The following is a 27,178-nucleotide window of genomic DNA, read 5'->3' as shown; positions in this document are numbered from 1 at the left end:
GGCTTGTTCAATAATGGATTAGTGCAAAATTCTGTCAATGCTGTGGTCAAGGTTAAACTCTTTCAATTACTATGTTTCTGTCTATTCTTGGTCTTCTGCTAACAAACCGATTTTTCATTCCTTTACACAGAATTATCTTATTGCACATATTCTTTTTTGGGACCTTCTTTCAGAATATTTGTAAACATTCTTCAACATCACATCAACATGGTAAGACAGTGTCAGAGACATTCCAGTGTAGGTGGTACATCTACATTATCTAGTCTAGGTTTTGTGTTGTTGTATAGTGCAACATCCATATCCATGGAAATAGCAAATCCTATTGAAATGAACATTTTTTGCTGGAGGTTTCCACAGTCATCCTGGAGTGTGACCTAGAAAATTCTGAGAGATGTATTCTCTAGGAATTTGGTAGATCATCCAGGACAACTCTATGTAACCTTTGGTGGAAGCATAGTATAGAATTGCCTGAAGGACTGATGGGCCTCATACTAGACTTTATTTTGAGCAAAGGGGGAAAGATTGATAAGATACGTGATGTTTACTCTGCTTGTATTATCACCCCATCCTCTTCTTTAGACCAATTTCTTTCTTTATTTCCTTCATTTCTACCCCACCCTTCTCCCACAAGGGGACTCAAGGCGACAATAGTTTAACTGCACCTGATATATTAAAATGTTAAGGTTATATACAACAAATAAAAGTAAGACTAAGGCTGCCCTATATCCCAGATTCGTATCCCAGATTATCTGAGTATCCCAGATTATCTGGCAGTGTCGACTCATATAATCCAGTTCAAAGCAGATAATCTGGGATATAGGGCAGTATAGATCCAGCCTAAAATTCCAAAAGCACATTGAATCTATTAAAACCCATAAAAATACCATATACAGGTCATTCCATTTCTAGATATAACACACTGCCACTTGGAACACCAAATTTATTGTTGACTAGCTGTCCCCTGCCACGCGTTGCTGTGGTCCAGTCTGTGTATATGTGTTGTGTGTGTGTATATGTGTACGTATATATTTGTGTATGTGTATTTATGTGGTTATGTGCATACGTAATGTATTTTTATTTTATTTTTTTGGCTTTTAAGTCGCTTCTGCTGTGTTTTTCAGTGTTTTTATGAGTGATGGTCACTCATTGGCCTGATAGATGTTATTGTGTCCAAATTTGGTGTCAATTCGTCCAGTGGTTTTGGAGTTATGTTAATCCCACAAATGAACATTACATTTTTATTTATCTAGATATCACATAATATTGTTAAGGTAATGTAAGAGAAATCATTCAAAGTAGGTACCAACTTTGTAAAAAGGCAATCACTTCTAGGCCATGTCTCCTTACTCATATGCATTCTGACTGCATCCAGTATCCATTGATGTGTAGCAGAATGGCAGAAATTAATTTCAATTCATGATATTAGAAATACATGTTTATTGCATTCCTGCTCATTCACAGTTCCTCATTTGGGAGCCTCTGCATTGCCCTGCTTGGCATATTATTGCTGTTAGTACTGACAGTTCAATTGAGAATGGGACACTTAAGCCAGGCAATTTGTCCACATTTCATGGTGATCATTTTTTTCGCCTTTTCATTTCTAGTGTTTTACTTAAAATGCCAGGTTTGTATTCTAGGAATGGTGTATGTGTAATTTTTGTGTAATACATGGTTTTATGTTAATTACAATTTGACAAAAAATCACCTTTTATAAATAATGTTTTGAAAAATATATTAACTAATACACTTAATTTTCAATTGAATTGTGGAACGATTTTTAAAAGTTAAACACACATCTGCGTTCAAGTCTTTTTCTTCAGAAGGTTTTATTTTATTGAATAATATATTTTCTTCTGAGCAAGAAGAAAATTCCCCTCCAGAGCTATCCTATGCATTTGATAACAGCACCATGGCAGGTAACTATTTTATTAGACTCCAGTAAATACCAAGAATTACATAAACCAATCTGCTAAGAAATAATTAGTGTAACGTCTAAGGAAAACAGCTTTGTTTTACTGTGAAAAAGTCCCTTTTGTTTTACTATATGATCATTGCTGCTGCAAGCTACCATTTCTTCATATTTATAATTTTACCTTAATTTCTATTTCTGCTGCCATGTGTTTTGTTGTTTCCAGCCTCTCAACCAGAAGGGTATCCCCAAGGAAATTACTCTCAGCCGCTGAAAGGCGTGTCAGTAATTCATCTTCAAGCATTTTCAACTCAATTTTAAAATAATTTTGCTGCTTTGTGAGTTCAGACTGAAATGAAAATGGTAAGGTTGCAAACCTATAATTCAAGCACCATTAATATAGGAAGTATGCATCACTGAACTTCAAAACTTGCTGATCTCCCAAGACTTTATTACAGCCCTTATTTTTAGGGTTTTGCAATTAAGCAATGGATTAATACAAAAAGGAGTAAATGTATAATGTGACCTTTATTCGGAACATTACTAAGCAGACCTAAAACCAGACAAAATTAGCAAAATATCAGGTATAGAATTTGCCTGATAAATGTGAACTGAATATCCAAATTTATTTCTCACAGTTCAGTGTAATTACTTCTGTGACTGCTGTGTGTTTTCAATCTAAGCAAATTCGGGATGAATAGAAAAATAAAAACATCAAAAATGTACACTTTTTTGGGAGGGAGGGGAAATGTTTCAGAGGAATTGAAGCAAATATTTGACACAGTCAGTAGAACTGTTTGGGTTTTTTTTTAAAGAAGGGAATAAAAATAAAAATATTTTGGTATAAGAATATTCAAATTATGAATGCATATATATTCACAAATGACCATACTTTGAAGTGTTCCAGATCTGGTCTTTCCACATCGACCACATTCGCCAGCAACTGATCTTCTAAACCATCACGTGTAACAGTGAAATTAATTAAAGTGGTTTGGGCTTGGATTTCCGGTTTATAGTGAGGATTGGCAAGTTTGGTATGGAGGATAAGCTGGAATTGGGGGTGAAATTTACACTCCTTATCTCCAACTCGAATATACCTGCAAAAGGAAAGAACATGGTAGATAACAAAGTTATGTGTGAGCAGTCTTTATGTACAGGAAACTGAATGAAAGATTCCAGTAGTGTGTAGGCTACAATTGTCTTTATGAAAAAAGAGAAGCATGGAGGAAGAAAAGGAGAAATGAAAATGTTACCTGGTTTTCTAGTTAATTATGATAAGGAAAAGCCTATACCATTTGCCCAGGCTGAAACAATCAAGATTTCAGCATTCATTCACATTCAAAATTGCTATGAAAATGTAATAAGCCTCAACAGGCTACAAAATGCCATGTTGGAATCAAATGCTCCCAAGGGAGCAAGAAATTAAAGGTACCTTTTCATTTAAAGTCTGTGCTTAACAGCAGATCAATAGTCTGCATAAGGAGGGTTCAGCTGGTATGAAGATGCAACGCAGAAAAGATGGAGTCAGCAGGCAGCCGAACTCACAAACAAGATTTGGATTTGGATAGGAAATTGAGGCCAAATAGTCCAAAAGTAACTTGGAGTGATGATAAACAGAAAACCTTGCTTTGTGATCTAGCCATCATAATATCTGTAACTGGAACTAACTTTCTGGGCCATGAAAGTCAACATTATTATTGTTGTTGTTTGGAAATTCGAAGTCAGGATGCATAGATATAAAAAGTGATTAAACACTCACTAATTTTAAATTAAATAGATGTTTGTTTAGATGGTAACAAACAAACAAAGAACAATCTTTTGAAGTCCCTTTTGAAGTATGCATGCACGGAACTATCTTCTATAATTGCTAAAATTTCATTGCACTGTTGCCTAATGCTGGGTTATCTTTAAGTAATTTTTCTCTGGTCCCTTTTTTTACACATTTTCCAGTTCTACAGTATGCTTTTTGAGGTGCATCAGCCCAAACTCAAAATGCAGTAATTCAGTTTTCCACCTCACCAACAGCTGCAGGTTACAGTTCGGTAAAAATATAAATGAAAGGTTTTCATGAGATATGTTGTGCCCCATACATTTCATTATTACAATTTATGTATGTGTCTGTATCTCTTATAAGGGGTTGGTTTAACCTCTGGTTTGCTAGTAAAACTGAATTACTGTGTCACGAAATGATGCATATCTAAAAACATGAAATGGTTGGAAAACTCTGCTTTAGGGTAATGCAGCTTTGGTTATATACCACACAGGGCCATGACAGCTGGGCGACTGCATGTGCACTTTGGCTACTGCAGCTCAAAAATGATATCAGAGCACCGAATAAGGTGCAGAAAGCAGATACGAGAAAATCCCTATATAAGGAAATGTTATAATATTGGATGCCAGAGTTTAGCTTGGAAAAAAGTAAAGGATTATGATAATGATGACAAAGTAAAGGTAAATCTTTCCCCTTGACATTAAGGCTAGTCGTGTCCGACTCTGGGGGGTGGTGCTCATCTCAATTTCTAAGCCGAAGAGCCAGCATTGTCCATAGATTCATCCAAGGTCATGTGGCCAGCATTACTGCATTGAGTGCCGTTACCTTCCTGCCAGAGCTGTACCTATTGATCTACCCACATTTGCATGTGTTCAAACTGCTAGGTTGGCAGAAGCTGAGGCTAACAGTGGAAGCTCACTCCGTTCCCGAAATCTGAACCACTGACCTTTTCATCAGTAAGTTCAGCACCTCAGCAGTTTAACCAACTGCGCCACCGGACAACACACATGCATACACAATGCCAGGCAGAAAAAAAGAAGAAATATATTTTTCTATCACAGAAGACTAGAATATGGGGTTATCCACTGAAATTAAATGGTGAGAAAATCCCTCCCTCTTGCTCTCTCTCTTTCCACGTTTCCTGGCACAATGTTTTCCTCTTCACCAACAGCTTCAGGATACCGTTGCATAAAAGTAAATCAGTTTTACTATTAGAAAGACATGAGAACTGTATGATGAAAGCTAAAAGCCCAAGAAGCAGAAATTGTTAAAAAGTTGAACCATACACATAAATAAACAAGATTACCTTCCCCTTTTCAGCATGTATCTCCCAAGAAGAGGGTCAAGCACCGGATCAATGGTCTCTTCCAAATTTTCTATTAAAACAGGATCTCCAGCCACAAGAGCCTCTTCTATGACATCAATATATCTGCAGAAAGCCACAGAGAAATTGACAGACACCCTATTCTATAACACTCTGAAGAGTTCAGCGGGCCTTATTTCCCAGTAATTGTGCGAATGACTTCTGAATTAAAAGTGCTAAAAGAAGATGAACAAGATTGACAAAGCATTCCTTTTAAAGTTTTCATTTGTTACCTATTCATTTACTTATTTTCATCCTTTTTATTTATATTCCACATTTCTCTGAATGCAGGACTCAAAGGAGCTAGGTATTCTGATCACATGCAACAGTCTCCTTGCATGCAAAGAAAGCCACAACATGAATTAAAAGAAGCTGGGGTATACAACTTAAAAAGCCATTAATATTTTTATTTTTGTTAATACAGCTGCCGATTAGTGCTCACCCTTTTTGAGTCAAATGGGTAACTTTCAGATCTGAGCCATATCTGTTTTTTATCCATTTGATCCCCTGGTGCTGCGGGTCAATCAATAGAGGCCAACGCTCACAGTTTGTAAGAATAGTGGCATTTTGTATGGACATGGTATCACTAGGCAGGCCTTCATTGTTCCATTTAGCAATTGTTGCATCATCCGTCAGCATTGAGATCGGATCAAGACCTTCAGTCATTGGAATGGGGACCTAAAATAATAAAGGTTAACTTAGAAATGACTAGTTTCAGTGACTCGTCCCTATGACAATGCATCACTACTCATCTCTGTCCTTAGTATGAGGTGGCAGGGAGGAATGTAATAGGATCAACAAGAGCACAAAGAGATTTTGTGCAGTCATCACACTGATTTTCAAGCCTAAGAAACACAAAGGTTTATAGAAATTGTGCATGATAAATAGCAGAAGCAAAATCCAGAGCTTATTTCGCATATATGTCACAAGAGAAGTAATCAGTGTGAAAACAAGCATAGAAGGGCTAATGAGAATTGCACCTGATGGTCCCAGCTCTCAATTTTATGCATTTTCAGGGAGGCTAAACATGCAGATATATTCAAATATATGCAGGGTCCTATATATGAAGATCATCCATTTTACAGAATACCAGATGGAAACCTTTCATACAGGCTGCATCTACATTGCCATATAATACAGATTATCAAAGCAGATAATCAATATCTGTTTTGAACTGGATTATATGAGTCCACACTGCCATATAATACAGTTCAAAGCAGATAATCTGGATTTTATATGGCAGTGTAGATACAGCCCTGCCATTAGACAGGGTGAGGGGGAAATGTGCTGATAAGGGCAGCAGTGCTAATTCTTGGCTATTTCTCCCAAGTTCATGACAATTAATTAATTAATTAATTAATTAATTTGATGTATATCTTCTCTTTCTCTCACAATGGGATTCTTCCTCTTGAAGGAAACAGAGGTCCATCCTAGGTCCACTACTGCCATATAATCCAGTTTCTGAATGCAGATTAACTGCTTTGAACTGGATTATATGAGTCTATGCTGCCATATAATCCAGTTCAATGCAGTTAATTTGCATTCAGAAACTTGTTTATATAGCAGTGTAGATGGGGCCTAAGATAGCCAACTGTCCTCAATTAAGTGGAAAATATTACTCTATTCAAATAACATTGAGCTTTCCAAATTGGCATCTGAGCATTGAATGGGGAAGAGGTAGCATCTTGCCCTTCTCGGATGTGTTTGGATCTCACTTTACATAATGAAAATGAGCCCAGGTGAACTTTGGCCTTAGGCATTTTCCACAGCCTTCTCCTCTAATAAAATCTTGCAAAGCTCAGATTTCATTTCAACTTTAGTTAAGCAAATAGTATATTGTGTCCAAACTCTATACCAGTGGTTCCCAACCTTTTTTTGACCAGGGACCACTTTCCAACATTAGTACTGAAAGGGTTACGAATCAGATTTTGGAAAACTTTAGATTCGGTTTGGTTATTTGGGATGCTGATTCAGAAAATTGCATTTGCTAGACCACATCAGCTCTAGTTTCTGATATAAAACATATGCCACCCAGTATTCGCCATCTGCTCGCCTACAGAAAACTATATTTAATAATCTAGAGCTTATGTGGTAGTAGTAATCTTTCGTGGGTAGTCAGCTTCTCTCCTCCTGACAACACAATTGCCTCGGCACGATAAGATGGTTTGGTGAGACCAGGCACTCTCATTGCTGTTGATTCAGAAAATTGCATTTGCTAGACCACATCAGCTCTAGTTTCTGATATAAAACATATGCCACCCAGTAGTCACCATCTGCTCGCCTACAGAAAACTATATTTAATAATCTAGAGCTTATGTGGTAGTAGTAATCTTTCGTGGGTAGTCAGCTTCTCTCCTCCTGACAACACAATTGCCTCGGCACGATATGATGGTTTGGTGAGACCAGGCACTCTCATTGCTGCGTGGTTTCAAGGCAACGGTGTAATAATGGTGAGGCCGTGGACCATATTTTCGTTGTTGCGGACGACTGGTGGTCCACAGACACCAGATTGGGAACCACTTCTCTATACCATGGTTAATCTTAAGTATAATTTGTTGAAACAAGACAAATTCATAACTCATGAACTGAAGTTGACATTTCAAATAAACTGACTATAAATTGAAAATGATTTAAAGACACACAACAGCAATGATAGTTATGATTAACCAGTGTTGATTGCGACTGTACGACAAAACAAAATGCAGCTCATCAGAAATAAGAATGAGTGAGATAACTCAAGGCTTAGCCTGGACTTATTCACATCATGATGAATTGTGGTTTATTATAATATCCTAGTTCAGTCATTTTATACAAAGACAAGTGTGGGGCCAATAGCACAAACATGATCAGTCCCTTCATAATTTTTTTCATTTGTATCAAAATAGAATGACAGAGGCTTATGTATAGAACTAATTAACTAACATAGCTCTGCAACTCACATATTATATCCTTTTATGGTACTTCTTTTCCCCCTTTTTGTACTGTTTATTTGAGTTATTATTTTTGTTCTTTTGAAAACAAAATTAAACTTCTTTATGTTAAAAACTGAATGGCAGAATATACTCAAAATCATCCAAATTTTGGCAATTATTGCAGGTTTACGCTGACATTTTGAAAAAAAGTGTACTTAGTTACAAGCCTTAAAATAAAACATTAATTTTAATTCGTGACTATCCCATAAGTTATAAATACGCATTATAATTTAAATAAATATGAACTTCACATTGAAATGTTTTGTTTTATTGTGAGTTACTTGATTACCATAAGAAATGTACTTTTAGTAAAGATAATACCTGTTTTTGATAGTATGTTATTAAACTAAATCTTATTTTGCATAAGTATAAAGTCACTCTTTCTTATGAGGTCCTAGAGACACCCATAAAAGCCAAGTTGGGAAAAGAGAAAAAGATATAATCTGATGTAAAAATGGTAATATGTGAGTCTCTCTCCCCCCCCCCCCCCTTCGTACAATCACGAAGGACTTGAAGTTTAAAATTCATAGTGGAAAATATTGTTTCAATTTGAGAAGCTCCTATCTCATAAATAACTTTAAGGGGCCTGTAGACCAATATAGTGTAGGATGACAGCAACACAACAAAGTGAGTAACATTTATGGGTGTAATTTATCATCAAATTAGCTGTTGAATGAAACAATATGTAATTTTAGCAATTTTCTTCCTACTGCAAGAAAGCCTTTTATAATTGTGCACTTTGAAAAACTATTTGCAGTTAGGGGTTTCATTTTGCGCAAAATTTGCATGTGAGCTTTTTTTGGTACTGAAAACAGATTTTGCCCCCTAGAAATAAATAAATAAATAAATAAATCTATTCCAAAGACCAAGTTGGGGAATCATAATATTCGCTACTAGGATCAAAGAATGGGCCCGCTGCAAAAACTACAAATTTCTGCTGTCTTCTTGAAATGTCAATATCTTTGGCACCTGAATTCACATTAAACAATGTGAGAAGGAGGAAATCTTATTATAGTTAAGCTCAACATCAGGCAATGAAAAATTTTGCTCATACACAGGCAAAATAAATAAATAAATAAAACTTTTAAAGGCTTTCACAGGATATACACTAGGCTGGTGCAGGGATTCGGGTTGGTTGATTCCCTTTGGCCTATCTGGTTTGTTTGGCTGCTCGTAACGGTAAGGGCTCAGTTGCTATATTTTTTCGGCTGAAATGGGCTATGCAGCAGCCAGTCATGGTTCTTCCTCTCCTATTCAGCATCACACGACGCATAAAGAGGCTGCCACGTGCTCGCATGGGGTTTCCCTGTGAGCCCTGCCTGTTGCGTCAATCAGAATAAAAGAACACTGTGATGTGTCTCATGCAAGCTGTGTCTATTTGATGGGGTGAGCACCTCCATTGCTCTCAGTGTGTCCTGGCTCTAGAGAGGTGCTTCAGTTCAATTGCCTCAGATTTAGTTTTTGGCTTGGTTTGGCTTGGCCTCTCTCTAGCATTGAATCTTTTTTTATTTTCCTTGATTTTTCGCGATTCTTTTTATTTAGTGGGACTAGGAGTTGGGAAAGTGCAAGACGGGTGGGTGGGATGCACATGTATGTTTGGGGACTTGGGAGAAAGAAAGAGCCTCTCTTTGTTCTTGGTGTGCTTTTCTTTAAAAATATTTGGGTGGCTCTGAGAGCCTTGAGTTACCCTTTAGTTTTTCTCCTCCCCTCCTCCAGAAAATACTTTTCTGAATACTTTCCCAGCAAACAAACAGAAAAACCTCATCCTCAGAAAACCACTACCTAGTTACCTACTGACCTATAATTTCAATTCAAATTAATTCTTTCTGTTTATATTTTTCTCTGTGCTCTAAAAAGAAAAGAAATTCCTAAAACTCAGGAGATGACCCAAATGTTATAAAACTTGATAAGTTAACAGTGGTAGATGTGTCCTCCAGTGTGGTCATTTTCATCCTGATAGCACTAAAAATGACAGGAAGGGGAGCCCAGGAACCCCCCCCCCCTCCATTGCCACAAATGGGCCAGATCTAGCAACATTTTGTTGGCTATGGAACAAAAACAGCTATTCGACTACCAGCCTGTTTTTGGCAGATGTATGAAACAGATGTGGGGTCTCCCGAAATTCGACCAGCAGAAGTGGTTCAGCCGAAATGCACAAGCTTAAGGTACACCTTGCTCATCTAAAGGTACACTGAGAGGTTTTTTTGTTTTTTGTTTTTTTTTTTGGTAAATTAACCATACATACACACAGGGGGTGAATGGTTTCCAAAAATCATTTCTCCAAACATCATGCCTAAAGATACTGATGTTTCTACATTACCTTTTGGCTCCTCAAGAAAGGCAGCCACAGATTTTGAACCAACTCATACCGATACCACTTGGCAAATGGGCCAGCATAAGAAATAAAAGCAGCTGTTAGAAGCACATCTCCGCACAGGGTCTTCTCTTGTTGATGATATTGGGCTACTGACTGAGCCCATCTCACATTCTCTGACTGAAATGGAAAAATCACAAAATTGATTCATGATATGTCCAGCTTAAAATAACAAAGCAATTATCTTAACATAGGAATAAAATAAAGCAGAGAGACACTCAGGTTTTGTTCCAGGTTTTGGACATTTCCTCCTCGAGCCAAGCGGCCTGTGCTCAAAGCTCAGTGGAATACAGAAAAGTCTGCACCTGTTTCCAAAAGAAGATGTCAAAAAATAGCTATCCCCAATGGGAGTATTCTGTAGTGCAGGGCCTTGCTCCTATCTGATGACAATGGGTGGATCTACACTGTAGAATTAATGCAACATGAAACCACTTTAAGTGCTATGGCTTAATAATATTATGCAATCCTGGGAGTTGTAATTTGGGGAGGTAGCAGCACACTTAAGAAGGTAATAGACGTTGTAGAACTAAAAACTCCTATGTTTCCATAAAACCGAGTCATGGCAGATAAAATGGTGGCAAATTCTACACTGTATATACACCCAATATAGTATGGAAACAAAATGGTTTCACTGGCTGATTTTGATTTATCATAAGGGAGAATGTCTCCCTAGGACATTCAAATCCTAGACCAGTGGTTTTCAACCTGTGGGTCCCCAAGTGTTTTGGCCTACAACTCCCAGAAATCCCAGCCAGTTTAACAGCTGTTAGAATTTCTGGGAGTTGAAGGCCAAAACACTTGGGGACCCACAGGTTGTCCTAGACCATTTGGGATCAATACCAGTATTTTGAACTGTGCCTGGAAACAAGTAGAATCTAATAAATATGTTTTAAAAGAAACATGCTGACAAGTTATATGCCAGCAATCTGCTCACTAGAGCCCCCGGTGGCACAGTGGGTTAAACCCCTGTGCCGGCAGGACAAGTTGCAGGTTCGAATCCGGGGAGAGATGGATGAGCTCCCTCTATCAGCTCCAGCTCCCCATGCGGGGACATGAGAGAAGCCTCCCACAAGGATGATAAAATATCAAATCATCCGGGAGTCCCCTGGGCAACATCCTTGCAGACGGCCAATTCTCTCACAACAGAAGCGACTTGCAGTTTCTCAGGTCGCTCCTGACGCGACAAAAAAAAAATCTGCTCACTAACACCAGAGCTCGAAGATGCTTTCAACCATCTTCAAGTAACACACCAATATATAGTAAGCTACTGTAACCAAGATGTGAATCACAGCAAACAGCTCTCTCAATTCATGTCCTACATCTCTGTAGTCTAAGCTAAATAGACGGCTGGATGCAATTTTTTTTAAACAAAGGTTTATATCAAATGATTGAAATTAGATCATTCCTTCTGGGATTTCAAAATAATGAAATGGCAACTTCATTTGCTCATTATTTTGCCTTTGTAGAGCATCTTCAACACCAAAATAAAAAAACCCTCATATTTTCTTGCGTAGGTGCATTGTGATTTAGGAATACTAGGAGCAGAACACGATCCATATCTAAAATGTCCATTTATCTATACAGTAGATGCCGTTGGTCCAATGCGCCATTATTTCTTACAACTGCTCATTCAAACCATCATGGTGCAATTAGACACATTAGCATAATTAGATTATATTTACAAATATAATATAACAAATCATACCTATAAATTGTTAGCATATAGCATAGCCCTCTCCCACTGCAATGGGAAATATAGGACAGAATATAAATAAAGTTTTTACTATTAAAACATACAACATGATGCATTTCAGAATTAAATCCAACAACAAATATTTAGGTCGGGTGGAATGTTGGTGAATACCATTGACAAGGCAATTCCAGTTACAAAAAGTATGCCTTTTTGTAAGTAGAATTTCACTCAAATAATCTGCAAATCCTATCCAATACAAATTTTTACAATGCTCATGGTTTGCTTTCAATGTCAGAATCTGAACATATGTGGAATGGCTTTCCATAACCAGTGAACAATGTACATACATGTCTAGGTTCATTCTAACATTGGAAATCTCTCTTTTCAGATATTATTATTATTATTATTATTATTATTATTATTATTATTCTCATGACCAATCTCTTTGCTTTAAAATGGTCTGCACATCCCTAAGAAAATAATTAGAGAATTTTTCTATTACTGGAATAACTATTGTATTCTTGGGACACAACCAAGGGCGGTTATTTTAAGAAATGTTCAATTGTTGTCTCAGAGCATCTCAGACTTACAGTGTCTTTTGAAAAAAAAGTGTCTGTTGCCAGCACCCAAGGGTTGCTATTCCTCTTCTTTTTAATGTTCTTGGACATGTTAGTTAGTAGGTAATCTTGCAGTTAATATATACAGCAACGAGGCAAAATGTAAGAAAACGTAAAGGTCAAAAACACGTTTCCTTTATGGAAAAAAATGAATGATAATGACATAATTTTTTTCAGCTCATCAGGTTCTTTGCTAAGTGCCTCTGTTATTGTCAGATCACTAGTGTATAACAAAGGCATGCTTTCTGTAGGCTGCTTCATTAGCCTGCCCTGTAGGACCTCACCTCCAGACCTTTCACTAATCTGTTGGCCAGCTCAATAGTCTTGTTAGTTCTATTCACTTCTTCCTGGCAGTGGATTTTCTCAGCTGTAGCCCTCTCAAAGGCGCTGGTGAAGGCAGCCAGGTTTGTGTCTAGTTCCTTTAAATAAAAACAGTAAGAAATAAGTCTAGACATTGTAAGGACCAGTAACAAGAATGTCACCGCTGTCTTATTTTTATATTGTAGGAAGTGAAATTATGCTTTCAGAAAAAAGAGTAAACATGATTGCACTTGGGAAAAATCCCTTCTTCAATTCACACAACAGAAAGCATTCTAAAATTAGCTTAGCCATTGCAGTAACATTTCTTTATTTGGCCCACACTTCTATTCTATTCATTCATTAAAAGTCCCTAAAGTTACTGTATTGACACAACCCAATTTGTGCTTCTTTTCAAAGGGGTCAGTTCTTCTCACCAACCTACCTCCAATTCAGCTGGTTTGAATGGGTGAACAAGTTCCAGAGTCAAGCCATGCAAGCTGATAGCAGCTGACCAACAATCAGTGCTCAATCAGTAAATACACTCACAACTGGCTGTATTGTTGTGTACCTTCAAGATTTTTCTGACCTTAACCCTTATTGCAGATTTTTCTGGGGTCCAGTGAGGTATCAAAACATGGTCTCCAGAGTCATACTCAAACCACAGCATCATTCTGGCTCTCCAGTGACTAGTAGGGTATTTTAAGCAACAACAACAACAACAAAAATGTGGAGTGGAATCAAACCTCTAAACAACTTGTATTACTTATCCTTTATTGGCCTATGATATCAAGTAAGATATTATGCTCAATTAGGCAAAGCAAGAATATACTGAAGTCATCCCTTGCCTCCAATCCAATACAGGCAGTTACAAACATCCAACTTACAAATAATACAGTTAAGAATGGGGGCAAGACAACAGAAAGTGAGAGAAATCTACCCCATGGAAGTGAAAGCCTCTCCTGAGAGAGTTATCATTTGGAAAAGGTGTCTCCACTGAAGCTTTCTCACCAATCTTTGTTTCCACAACACACTAAATTTCTCAAAATCCAATTCTCACAGGTACAGAAAGTGCGGTGAAATCTTCAGAACAGGGTCACAGACAGCAAAACAAACACCACAGAGGTGTTAGCTCTTCCATATGCTATCCAAAGCATGTATGTGTGTATGTATGCGGCTGGAGTTACACTTAAAAATGTACCAGTTTTGACTTACATACAAATTCAATTTAAAAACCTATCTTGTTTGTAACTTGGGTACTGCTTGTACTTTTATATTACAGGAACTAAAAGAGGGGATTTGCTTAAAGGGACTACAAGTCTACCACCAGGGAGTGCCTGACAAACAATTTGTTTTCACAGGAATTCACTGATACAGAAGAGAAAACAACATTGCTTTGAAACTCTTTTGGGAATTGGGATTTGTGGCTTATAATATTTCACAGAATATCTTTAAAAATGTTGCAGAGTGCTCGATTATTTTTATAGATACATGTTTTAATTCAACCATCCAGAAAGAAGAAGCATGGGAAGTCTGAAGCAATCGCTTCTTCTTAAAATAAACCTTTAAGATGAGTAAAGGAAAGTGTATGTGTTAACTGGCCAAGGTCAATGTATGTCAGCCTCTTCCAGACATAAGAATAATTAGGACAGGAGCTTCTATTTCAAGCAGCAACATGTTATAGATTCTGTGGTTGTGGCATCATTTTGTATTTTCTATTCTTGAACTTTGTGCCAATGTAATAGCAGTGTGCTAAAAAAAAGCCTCCCCTCCCAAAGATGTGGAAAGCCCTGCTGGTGATTGATGAAGGGGAGGAAGAGTTTGAGTTCATCTAAGTAAAAAAATATGACCTGTGGAATGGTGCCAGAAGCAGCAAAACCTCTGGTGGGTTGGTGAGAAAGAGCTGCTTAGGGACTTTAAATTTGCCTGGGGGCAGCATTAACTTACCTAAGCAATTTTCTAAAGATTTCATAGTATGAAATATGGGTGAAGAAAATATATGCAACTCCATTTTGAAAGACTGCATATTCCCGTCATCTTCAAAGTTTTCTTTGAAATATTTGCTTTGCATGACTTCTCCTCCATAAAATGGTAAGTTGGGCAGGATATATACTCAAAGTGGAGGGAATAATGTACCACAGTTGAATTCAGGCACCGGGGTGGCAGCAGTGGATGATCTGCTCAAAAATAATGTTACAAGCAAAAAGAAATTTTGTGATACACACCATCAAATATATGTACTTTGTTGGCCTTGAGTCCTTGGGAGAACCAGGATAATGAATTTCCTTGATTTCTGGCCAAGATAAACAATCTTATATATGCCTACTCAGAAGTAAGCAAAATTGAACCGAACAGAACTTGATTCCTGAGAGGTATAGTGGTTTGAGTGTTGGACTATGATTTTGGATTCAAATCTCTGCTCAGCCATGACAACTCACTTTTTGACCTTGGACAAAATTAATAAGAACATCAGCCCTGGCCTTGTCTTACTCAATTGCTGAGTATGCCTGCCCCATCTGGCATAAATCTGCCCACGCAAAGCAGGTTAATATAACACTGAATGAGACATGTAGAATAATCACAGGATGTCTTAAACCGACACCTGTTGATAGACTCTATAAGCTAGCTGGCATTGCCCCCCTGGTGTGCAACAGGAAGTTGCTGCAATTGCGAGAGAAATAAGGTTGAACACTGTGAAAGCCACAAAGTGTATGGCTATCAGCCTCATCCCAGTAGACTTAAATCAAGGACAAGTTTATTGAGAACCATCACTCCTTTGACTGTTCCTCAAGCAACAGCAAGAATATCCCTCTGGGCAGAAAAATCAGGCCATTCCAACTAGATGACTCCCACCCCATGAGCATCCAAGGTCAAACCAAGAATGGACAACTTGGAAGTCCCTGAACAGACTCAGAAGCGGAGTGGGCAGATCAAAAGACAACCTGGCAAAATGGCACTACCTAGAAGAATCCTCCACCTTGTACAACTCTAGAGCAGAACAAACAACTCTGCATCTGTGTGCTTGCTCACAATGCCCTGCCTCATGCACAGAGGAAGAACTGTTTAAAGCTACAGACAATGCAGTTGCTGTTGCCCATTTTTGGTCTAAAACTATTTAGCTGCTTGTGCTATCTTTATTTTATCAGTTTTATACATATTTATTTACACACACACACACACAGTGCTTTTGACAAGAAATAAATAAATAAGCTTGGAGAAGTCACACACGCTCAAACTCAGAGGAATTTCAAAGACAATTCCCCTTCTGAACAAATCTTTCCACGAAAATTCCACAGTAGAGTTGATTTAGGATTGCCCTAAGTCTGAAACAACTTGAAGGCAAACAACAACAACAAACAAACAACAACAGAACAGGGCTGTAGCTGAAGTTAGAAGATGGTACCAAATCAATTAGCTATTAAAAATCACATCTGTCTTCAGCTGGCCATGGTAGCTGATAGAATCTGCTTGTAAAATTAAATTGCATTTACACAACTTGATGTGTGAAAATGAATACTAATTTTGTTATCTTTTGTGAGAATCATCCCTGATGTAGACTGGGCACATATTTGACACTATATGAATAATGTACTTAAAAAAACAATAAGGATATCCTATAGCTGATATCCTAAGAACCCAGCAGGATTTACTTCATAGAAGGCTTGCATTGCATTGCTCTTTCATTACCTGATTACACCATTTCCCTTCCTTTCTTTGAATTACCAAAAAGACATGTTCCTTCCCTTGCATTTTATGCATATCAATGTGATTAATTTTTTTAAGTGCCCAAATCTCTCTCTCTCTCTTTTAAAGCATTGCCCTTTTCAAAACAAGGGGAAATTCAGTATAGTTTCAGTGCCACCGTGATCAAACGGTGTCACATCACTATGGCAATTGGTGCCCAGGCCAGGAATACAGATCAGCTTTAATTGTGTAACGCCTTATTGCTGGTGCATGTCAATCAGAACCTATGAATTGAGAAAAATTTGCTCTGTTCATTCTGTTAAATGATGTATCCAATTAAACCTGTTAGAATTCATGATCTTCAGTCAAGGTTAAATGAAAGTAGTTACTCCTGTCAGCTAGGTGATTAAATGCTGCCTACATCAGGCACATTTATGTGCAAAATTAAAATTTTGGTATAAAGCATGAATCTTTATGCATGCCAGTTAATTATCTTGCAGTTCCTTCCACTTATTAAATGCCCACTGCATTCCTTCTTAATGATTAGCTTCCTTTCAAAACTTGTTTCATACTCTACATTATACCAAATTTCAATGTTTAAATGAAATGCTCTATAAATGAAAACTTCCTCTTTTCAAGGATTTGGCTGTTGCTACGTTACTGAAAGATAACCGTTATTAACAGTACACCCCCCTCCCCACTAGTCATTATGCAAAGGATCTGTTTGTGTTGTGTTGCAGGATTCTGAGCCACGGTGATAGGAATCCCTTGTGTTATTGCAGGCTGCTGGTCATTTTTGCTTTCTTTAAATCTACCTGGAAATGCTCCTGCTTGCCAGCCAAGCATCGAGGTAGTAATACGCAAGGCTTCAATGTAACAATCAGCTGAGCAATAATAGAGAAAATGCTCCACACATCACAACCATTCCTGAAAAAATGGTACTACTGAAAGGATTCAAATATCAGTGCAATTTTAATTTTTTTGGAGGAAGAAAGGGGGAAATATCGGTTGAACCACTGGAAAAAGTGTTTGGGCCCTTCTGTGAAATTGAATATTGTGATAAACTGTTTGTTGAGATTTCTCAGAATGTCAGTATCCATCAAAAAAGCAAAACAAAGAGCCATCTGAAGTGGGGGAGGAAAAGGAGGAGGAGGAAAACTTACTTCCAGCAAAGGACAGTTATTTCTGTAATTAACACCTAAATGATGACATATTCTTGGATTCCATTAGAAGGGTAGAGAATCTTTTCCAACACCAGGGTCAAATTCAATGATCAAATAAGTTCTTAGAAGTCATACTCCAAGAGTAATCATTCCAACAATATCAACAGTAAAAGACATAATGTCAACCCTTAAATACAAATAAATAAATAAAATCATAATCTTTGGCAGAAATGTGTGTGTGTGTGTGCATGCATTTACGTGCACACACACACACTGCTTTTCAGTTATTTATACACAGAGAAACTCTGTTTTACAATGCTACCACAAAATGAGGATGTGCAAAACAAACCACTGTAGCACCTCACAAGGTCAGAGAAAGTGACTGAACTCAAATTCATAGCTGCCTGGGACTAAGCTTCATTAAACTCATTCGTGTTTAGCTTTGACTTCACTGATATACATTTAACGTCACAAAATATCTTGACAAAAATATCCTACAAAGAAGAGTCAGCACTAGGATATTCTTAATGTGTCATGTCAAAACTAGAGAGGGAAGAACTATGTAGCCTTTGTTTGTTATTTTTTGCCTTTTTGGCTCACAAACAATGGTCACAAACCAGAGAAAAAACTTGGGGGTTTTGTTATCATCAACCAGGATGTGTGTGTGTCCTTTCAACCTTATTTGTTGTGTTGCTGGATGATACTCTTGGGTGCCTTTATGTAGCTTTGAGTCACCTATCTTTCTTCTCCTTCTTCTTCTTAGGCAATTCCTCATTGTCTGAGTATGACGGCCCTCCAAATTCTTGGAAGATGGCTGTGCGTGAATTTTTTTTTAATATGGGGAGGCCAGTGCACAGCCAATCACACAAAGTGTTCACAGAGTGAGGATCCCAACCAGTGACGTGGTTAAGATGACGACGCTGGCTTCTCAATCTGTTGCAGCCTTCTTCCACCTTCATTAGCCATTGTAACATGTACCATGTTATCTTCCACCTGATCCACCATTGAGGTCTCCAGATTGTGCTCGGTCTGGAACCACCCCCTCGCCCCAGGGAGTGCATTACTCAGTTGGTTACACCCACAGGTTCATTGGAACATGCAAGCCCCCTCACCACAACAAGGTGACAATCCATTGAGGGAGAGTTATCTATCCGCTTATAGTTTCCCCAAGAATTTTATAAGATTTTCTTAAGGAATACTCAAGGTGATTTGTTAGTTTCTTCTTTTGAAACTTAGTTGACAGCACTTAGTATTCAGTGGCGATATCCCATTAAATTGCTAACTAGGGCTGACCTTGCTTAGCTTACTTCATCCTTCTTGTTGTTCATTCGTTCAGTCATTTCCGACTCTTCGTGACTTCATGGACCAGTCCACGCCAGAGCTCCCTGTCGGTTGTCACCACGCCCAGCTCCTTCAAGGTCAATCCAGTCACTTCAAGGATGCCATCCATCCATCTTGCCCTTGGTCGGCCCCTCTTCCTTTTTCCTTCCATTTCCCCGAGTATCATTCTCTTCTCCAATGAGCAGTCAGGCTTTATTTCTTGAAGTATGGACTGGTTGGATCTTCTCGCTGTCCAAGGCACTGTCCCTGGGGAAGGCAATGGCAAACTACCCCAGTATTCTTGCCAAGAAAACTAAATGGATCAGTACTTCATCCTGGGAGAACTAAAAAGAAACACTGAGGTCTTCTACTCTCTTGCCGCTCAGTTGAGGGGAAGTGCCAAAGAACCACTGTCATTTTCTTGCTTGGGCATTAAAAAGGATGGTAGCAGTGCCATGGCAGAAAGAGTAGAGGGAGTCAGAGGTTCTCTTCAGTTCTCCCAGAATGAACAACTCTTGCCTTTTGCCGCTCTACTCAGATAAGAGTTAACACTGTACCTTACATTTTATCAAAAAGGAATTATCACATTCTCTGAATAGAGTGGCAAAAGACCTTTTGGAATACCTGGAGTGGTTTCTTCTCCATAAAATGATCCTTAACCACATATTAGATTTAAAAAAATCCTTATGTTGACCCCCAAACCTGCCCTTGACTTATACATGATTGTATACAGTAGTTAAAGAGACTATTGCAGAACAGTAATATGTGCTTATTTTCTGACTCTGAGCTGTGGCCACCTGGCAGAATAAGCATGGGAATTGTGGGAACCCTGGTCACTATGTTATGTGAGCTCTTTTCTCTCCCCTTCTCTTGCCCTTCCCGCACATGATATAATTGAAAAACAACAGGTTAATGTATCAAGTAAAAAGTCCTTGAATTAAGACCAACATTTCAGTTGAGTGACCAGGCTCATTTCTGTGGATTATTGTTGGACAAATGCTAGAAAATCAATATCTCTATTGAGAAACCATCTTTTGGAATTGTGAAGAAGAAGAAAAAAACATGGAACATTTTGAGTTCAAATGTTCATTGTTCCCTAGTCTTATATCACATCCCTTTTGAACTCAAATCGTCAAATCATAAATAGAATGAAATGCTCACCTACTGGTAGATTTTATAACTTGTTTTTATAACTAGCTTTGTAACTTCGAAAAAGTCATGAAGGTTAACGGCAACTTTGTACTTCATTATTCCTTATCAGGTGAACTAGGTCCCAGCTCAAGTTTCCTGTTTTATTATCTGATACTGCTTGGACTTCAGTAATTTCATGTCAATTGATAGAGGGAATGTATTGTAATGTATAGATTTTAATGTTTGGGTTGAACTACATATTGCTGAATTAGTATAAACTATACATATAAGCTAAAATACAAAGTTAGGCCCCTTCTACACCACCATATAAAATCCAGATTATCTTATTTGAATTGGATGATATGGCAGTGTGGACTCATATAATCCAGATCAAAGCAAATAATATGTATTATTTGCTTTGATAATCTGGATTATATGGGAGTGTGAAAAGGGCCTAAGTGACACTTGAACTGGACACACTGACATCAATGAAGCTTACGTTAGCCAAGGTTGAAGTCCCATTGATTTAAATGAGCCAGTTCTAAGTTTGACTGATTTTGAATTTCATAAGAAACGCCAACACTTTGTTTTTGATCAGATTGCCTCAAAGTATTCAGAGTTTCAAGTTCTTTTTGTTTTGGTTTGCTTCCTATTCTCTCTCTAGAAATATGCCAGTTTTCCTTGCCCTTCTTTCTTCCACAGCTCCCTTGTATTCTTTCCATTCCCTCCAGCTGTTTATGTTTCACAGACAGTTCAATGCAGCATTTCAGGACTTGGTTTACATCAATTTCCCCTGAACCTTTTTTAGAATTCTGGAGTTATCATCAAAGTGTTAAAGTGCATTAGTAATAGCATGCTAATCAAGCATTAGGATTAATTTGCTTTAGTGCAAACATTCCTATTTTCCTTGTTTGCTCTCCACTGAATCTGCATCCAGTAAACAATAACTGTGTTTATTTGGAGGCCAACTTTTTTGTCTCTGAGACAGTATAAGGACACAAGTCAAGTAACCAATACTGCATTAATTTAAAATGGCCTGGGAAATGAGGATCAAAAAAGCTTTGGCATTACCATAATATCCTGAGACCGTGTCTGAACAATAGACAACATGTATATTTCTTCTTATTATATTCTATCATATATATTCAATTATATTCTTCACACAGCAGATCCAAAGTTACACCCCTGTAAACCATTTAGATGCCTTTTCTCCCTCGTATTTGCAGAATGTACTTCCAATGTCAGTGCGGTATACATTGATATTAGAAGTACATTCTGCAAATACCAGGAAGCAAAGTCATCCACATGGCTTACAGGGTGTAACACATTGTCCATATGAGCCGTTTCATTGTTTCCAATGGAGCTTATACCCAGATAAATGGGTGTATGTAGCTTTGCAACTTTCACCTTCTAATGCTTAGGCTAAAAAACAATAAAGACTCAGGTAATAAGAGCAAGAATATTTGATACTTTAATTGCAAAATGGTGCATCAAGCAAAAGTGGAAGGCAGTAAACAATTCAGTATGGAAACTCACATATTTCTATGTAAATACTCTGTTGTATCCCTAGAGGTCTACTCACTAGTTGAACAGATAACATTTTTGTAATAGATTTGGCCTTTCTCATACAGCCTTTTTCATATACAAATTTGGGTTGTAGTAAAATAAGGAATGCTGTAAAATAAATCTGGAGTGTGTAGGAGAAGAAGTGCTGAGGGGATTCATGAAAGGGAAGTCCCACTACATGAGGAGCAGTACTGCAACAGTAGAAGAACCTCCCCACATAGTACTCAATACAGTAACCTCATTAAACTTAAATGTAATTTTAAAATCTTGAGAAGGAAAGTTGTCTATTTGCTACCTAAGAAAGAAGGGAAAGTCTACAGAATTATGTAAAAGGTGATAAGACTTACAGCAAGTTTTCTTCGGATGGAGTCAAGTTTTTCAGCTGCAATGATCAAGTCTGCATTGGCTTGTGCCAGGGCCTGACGTTTCAGATCTACTTCACAATACACCTATAAAACAGAAGAAGAGATGTTTTTAAACTGTGCTTTTCACAGAATATGGCAAAACTACTGACCAAGTGCAAACAGAGGAATTTAACAAGATGACTGTAATGGTGGTAAATAAGAAGCTTGCTAAGGAGTAGACGTGAGAGCTGAGTGGTGACTCCAGGAATATGATACAAAGGGAAAAGGGAGACAGGTGCAAGAAAAAAAAAGAAATACAATTCAATACAATAGTCCAATCTACTTCATTTGACTTATACATCATAACTAAGCAGGATTGGATATCAGTAGATTAATACAACAGAAGGGAGTCGTATATATTGTGCAGTTTCTAGTGGTGAGTTAAAATAGTGGCTCTAAGTGCTGAGGTATGAACTAGAAGTTCGATAGTTTAGTGATCTTCAGCTTACTGGCTTTCAAATAAGAGGACTGGACCAAAATATATATTTAAAATCAACAACAGAAAACCCACTTTCAGGAAAATGGATGGGTGAGACCTTAGGAGTCCATGTTAATAATTGCAACAGGTGAAATCCACTGTCGTTTAGCAGTTTCCCACCTCTCCATTACAGAGTCATAATCGGATTTAAAGTTGGTTGCAATACTAATCCTCCAACAAAACTGTAGAGCACTGGATGCACGTTTGGACTAGAGGTGCCTGTCACTTTGGCTCTGCAGGCTTTTAAACTTGTAAATTTTAACAAATTTCATACTGGATTAAAAAACAAGGATATTTAGCATCTGTGAAATTATACTTGTAGAATGGGCTCCGAAGGCTCACGTAAAATATGTAATCAGATAAAAAGTACAATATGGCATCTTAACATTTAATATAAGATTTTAACACTCTAATGTTACCATTTTTATTTTCAATTTTGTTTATAAATTCAACTGATCAACATTAGCATCTAGTCATTTAGGGGGAAAATGTATACATAATCAATATGGACACCTCTAAAGTTTGTATAAATGATGCAGGTTAGACTGCACTGAAAATAAATTGCTAACTTTAAAAAAACCCATAAAAGTCAACACTTACATATATCTTTTGGAGAGGTCCACACAATAGGGAAGCAAATTGATAAAGGGTAGAAGAAATGCTAAATATGCATCATGACAAAGAGTGAAAAATTAAGTATTGTATCTAGCATTAATTACATTCTAGTAAGATGAATAGGCTGCTCATCATTAATGAGAACATATACCTTTGTCTACATTTTGCATCTACCTGTGATAAATGTAGTAATGGCAATAAAATATATCATAAGAGCACTTGAATTAACAGCTCACTAATAGATTGACATGCAAGTATAAATGAAGTGTTTAATCATCAGTGTGGCACCATATCTTTATGCATATAGTGAAAAAACTGAACCTGACATAAACATTATCAACCACATTTAGAGTGTACATTAGGGCTGTGCGATCGATGAAAAAAAATGTTTCAATCTCACTACAAAATTAGGGGGTACCGGTGTTTCATTTCTAGAGTGTTTTCTAAAGTGTTGCTAGTAAAAATTTTGTTACTATAAGAAAAGTAACGAAATTTCGTTGCTTTTTCGTTACAGTAATTGTGCAAATGGGGAAAATTCAGGGACTCCTTTCTCCCTCATTTTTACAGCTATTGGGGTGAAACTTGCTACAATGGTAGAATGCATTTATCACTGTTGGCCCATCAAGTTTCAGAACATTTCACTTATCCATGGATTTTTGTTGAATTTTCAAAACAACATTTTTGTAAAAAAAAAAACGCAACAAGAGCTATTGCCTAGAATTTTCTATACAATGACTCAATATACCAGGGGAATCATTTCCCCCAACTTTCAGAAATATTCACACATCTACTGATTTTAGGGATTTTAAAAAAAAGTTTTGACAAAAATGTTTTTTTAAAAGCCACAACAGCTATCTCATTGACTGTCTCTCATATTAATCAATAGAACTTTCATTTAGGGATTTCTTCCCACCCCAGCACAGAGATTTACTTACTTGAAGTATCAGTCAGTCCTCCTCTTTGCAGATTCAAAAAATTATTGAAACACTGTCTTGCTGCTGCTATGGAGGGACACATCTCTCCCCTATCCTGATTGGGGCTTTCTGATGCTGACCAAAGTCTGGTAAATGTATTTTAGGGCAGGGTCTTTTGGATTCTCTGGAATAGGGCCCCTCGCCTTCCTGAATTACATTTCCCAGAATTCTGTGCTTTCTCAGTCTCTTTCCCAGCAAGCTCTGCTTTCTCCCTGCTGCTTCCCTCTCCTAATGGCAAGAGGCCATTAATTTAAAGAGGAAAGACAGCCTTTTTGGCTTTGCTTTGCTTCCTTGCACTGAAAATGAAATGACTTCAGGAGGTTTCTGAGATTTACAAAATTCAAACGAAAAAGTATTGAGGACATTTCAATTGTTAAGTCATGATCTTACATTTTGACTATTTCATGTACTGAGCACACCAAGTGTTTGGGAGATTCTTTGTTGATCAAAGAAAACAACCAACATATCATCAACCATTAATGGGAAGATCCCAGTCCATTGCAAACGAAGTCCCTCTTAAATAGAAATAAGATATACCAGGCTCGTCCTATAGTAGTTTTTGTGTTTTTCAGATGTGTTGGACTATGAGCTATGATGGCTGGGGATAATAAGGAAATTCATAGTACAACTGTGGTTATAATTCTTTATGGAATTTAGAAACATGGCTGCAATGTTAAGAAAAATAATATTTTCAACTCTTACCTCCTGGAACTTAATAATATTAATAACCCATGCACAAAGACCAGCAGCAGCGGAAGACTTGGTCCGTACAAATTCTGGGTTGAATTCTGGATCACTCAGGTAATCTTCTTTCACAGCTTTAACAGTTGCTTCAGGAATATGTTCTTTGTCAAAATTGACCAGACTTTGAAGGAAGTCATCTACCTATTGAGCAAACAGGAGTGCATCCATTCCAAATCTATTAATTGATTATAAGATATTAAGTGAAGGGCTTATGAACATCCATCATGATCAAAGTTATTTAATCACTTCTACTTTAGTATAAGGAAGATGTATCCCAACCTTTGGGCCTCCAAGTGTTTTGGACTTCAACTCCCAGAAATCCAAGCCATCTTACCACCTGTTAGGAATTGGAAGCCTGGAAGCCCAAAGGTTGGGAACCACTGATTTGGGCCATGATTTTAGTGTCTCTTTAATTGCCCATGTTGTTCCTTCAAAATGAAAAGAATGAAATGAATGGCAACCTGTTACCAAGTGAGCAGATTGATTGCTTCCGGGATTTTGAACAGAAAAAAACCTGGCTTATGTATGCTTATTCCGAGGAAGGTGATGAAAACAGCAACTAAAAGCTATCTAAAGCTCTCATTTTTGTTTTGCTACCAACTTATATTCAACTGATGGAAACCCTATGAATGAGAGGGACCTAAATACTTTAAACATACCACTATTTTGATAAGAGACTGCCAATGCATTCCAGGCACTCTAGGTTGCATTTCAGATGAAAGAATTGGCAAAACCATATCTGAATAACATTCCCTGCTTAAGAAACCCTTATGAATTTAACGAGGTGGCCTTAAGTCAAAAGCTGACTTGAAGGCACATGTACATGCATGAATAATAGAATTTCAAAATAATTTATATCTGCTTTGAGGTAAACCCATGTCAAAAGGAACTATTTCCCTTCTTCAGAAGGAAGGTGTGTGGCAATGAATCAGTACTAGCAAAACAAAGCATTTTTAAATAAAACAAATAATGAAGCAGGAGCAAAATTCCTGTGGTCCATCCCAATTCCTACTGAAATGTGTTTCTTGCTATATTTGCAGCAGCTCACTTGTAGCTTTTATAAAAGGAGCTGTGCAGCCACATCACCTTTTAATCCCGAATGTATTTCCAATGCTAAGAAAAAAGGATGGAGGAGGCATTGGAAATGAGTTTGGGTGAAGTAAAATGTCTGAAACACCAGGGAAATGCAATGAATGAGCAAAGTGGTAGCATTATGAAATTCTTGTTTAGAGCCACTCTCTGTCATGTCAAAAATAATTTCAACTGTCATAATTATTTCCTATAAACTTTTTAAAAATAATTCCTAAAGTATCTAGTGCCTCCTGTGAGTTTTCCAGGCTGTGTGGCCATGTTCAAGAAGCATTTTCTCCTGACATTTCACCCACATCTATGGCAGGCATCCTCAGAGGTTGTGAGGTTTGTTGGAAACTAGGCAAGTGGGGTTATGTATCTGTGGAATGTCCAGGGTGGGAGAAAGAACGCTTGTCTGTTTGAGGTATGTGTGAATGTTGCAACTGATCACGTTGATTAGAATTTAATAGCCTTGCAGCTTCAAAGCTTGGCTGCTTCCTGCCTGGGGGAATCCTTTGTGAGGAGATGATTATCTGGCCCTGATTGTTTCTTATCTGGAATTCCCCTGTTTTTGAGTGTTGTTCTTTATTTAATGTCCCGATTTTAGAATTTTTAAAACACTAGTTTCCCATTCCCATTGAAAGTCAATTTTTACTCAATCTTACTTCAAGTGTTTAAAACACAGCTGCTGGAAAAGTCAAATTTGTTGTCAAGGCAGACAGGATCAGTGAGATCTATGACTGAAAACAGTGTTTCTCAAACTCTGCTTCTCCAGGTGTTTTGGACTTCAGCTCCCAGAAATTAGGAATGGTTGTTAGGAATGGTGGGAGCTAAAGTTCAAAACACCTGGAGGAGCAGAGTTGGAGAAACACTGACTTAAAGAAAAAACTAAATATTTTGATCAAGGCAGCTACAGAAGAAGCAGGCGCACTGGTGGCTAACCACCACCAGTGAACATGCTGGTCATAATGACCTCTTCTTCAAGCTACTATTAATTGGACAGAACAAAAAATAAGGACACAGTACCGAAAC

At 37.6% G+C, this 27,178-nt stretch overlaps 1 protein-coding gene across 1 annotated transcript in view; it reads right to left on the bottom strand.

The window, feature by feature from the left end:
- LOC132767554 (dynein axonemal heavy chain 11-like) overlaps positions 1-27,178 on the bottom strand; it is a 248,650-nt gene that overhangs the window by 39,189 nt on the left and 182,283 nt on the right. The window contains exons 59-66 of the mRNA XM_060762691.2: positions 25,034-25,216; positions 22,208-22,309; positions 12,984-13,118; positions 10,336-10,509; positions 5,486-5,721; positions 4,987-5,109; positions 2,802-3,006; positions 2,094-2,258 (exon numbers count right to left, since the gene is read on the bottom strand). Of these exons, the coding sequence (XP_060618674.2) occupies positions 2,094-2,258; positions 2,802-3,006; positions 4,987-5,109; positions 5,486-5,721; positions 10,336-10,509; positions 12,984-13,118; positions 22,208-22,309; positions 25,034-25,216 (1,323 nt within the window). The remainder of the gene's footprint in view (positions 1-2,093; positions 2,259-2,801; positions 3,007-4,986; positions 5,110-5,485; positions 5,722-10,335; positions 10,510-12,983; positions 13,119-22,207; positions 22,310-25,033; positions 25,217-27,178) is intronic.

This window comes from Anolis sagrei, chromosome 1 (genome assembly GCF_037176765.1).
Source record: "Anolis sagrei isolate rAnoSag1 chromosome 1, rAnoSag1.mat, whole genome shotgun sequence".
Lineage (NCBI taxonomy): Eukaryota > Metazoa > Chordata > Lepidosauria > Squamata > Dactyloidae > Anolis > Anolis sagrei.
Note: the sequence above shows the minus strand (reverse complement) of the source record. Positions and strands in the feature narration are given on the sequence as shown.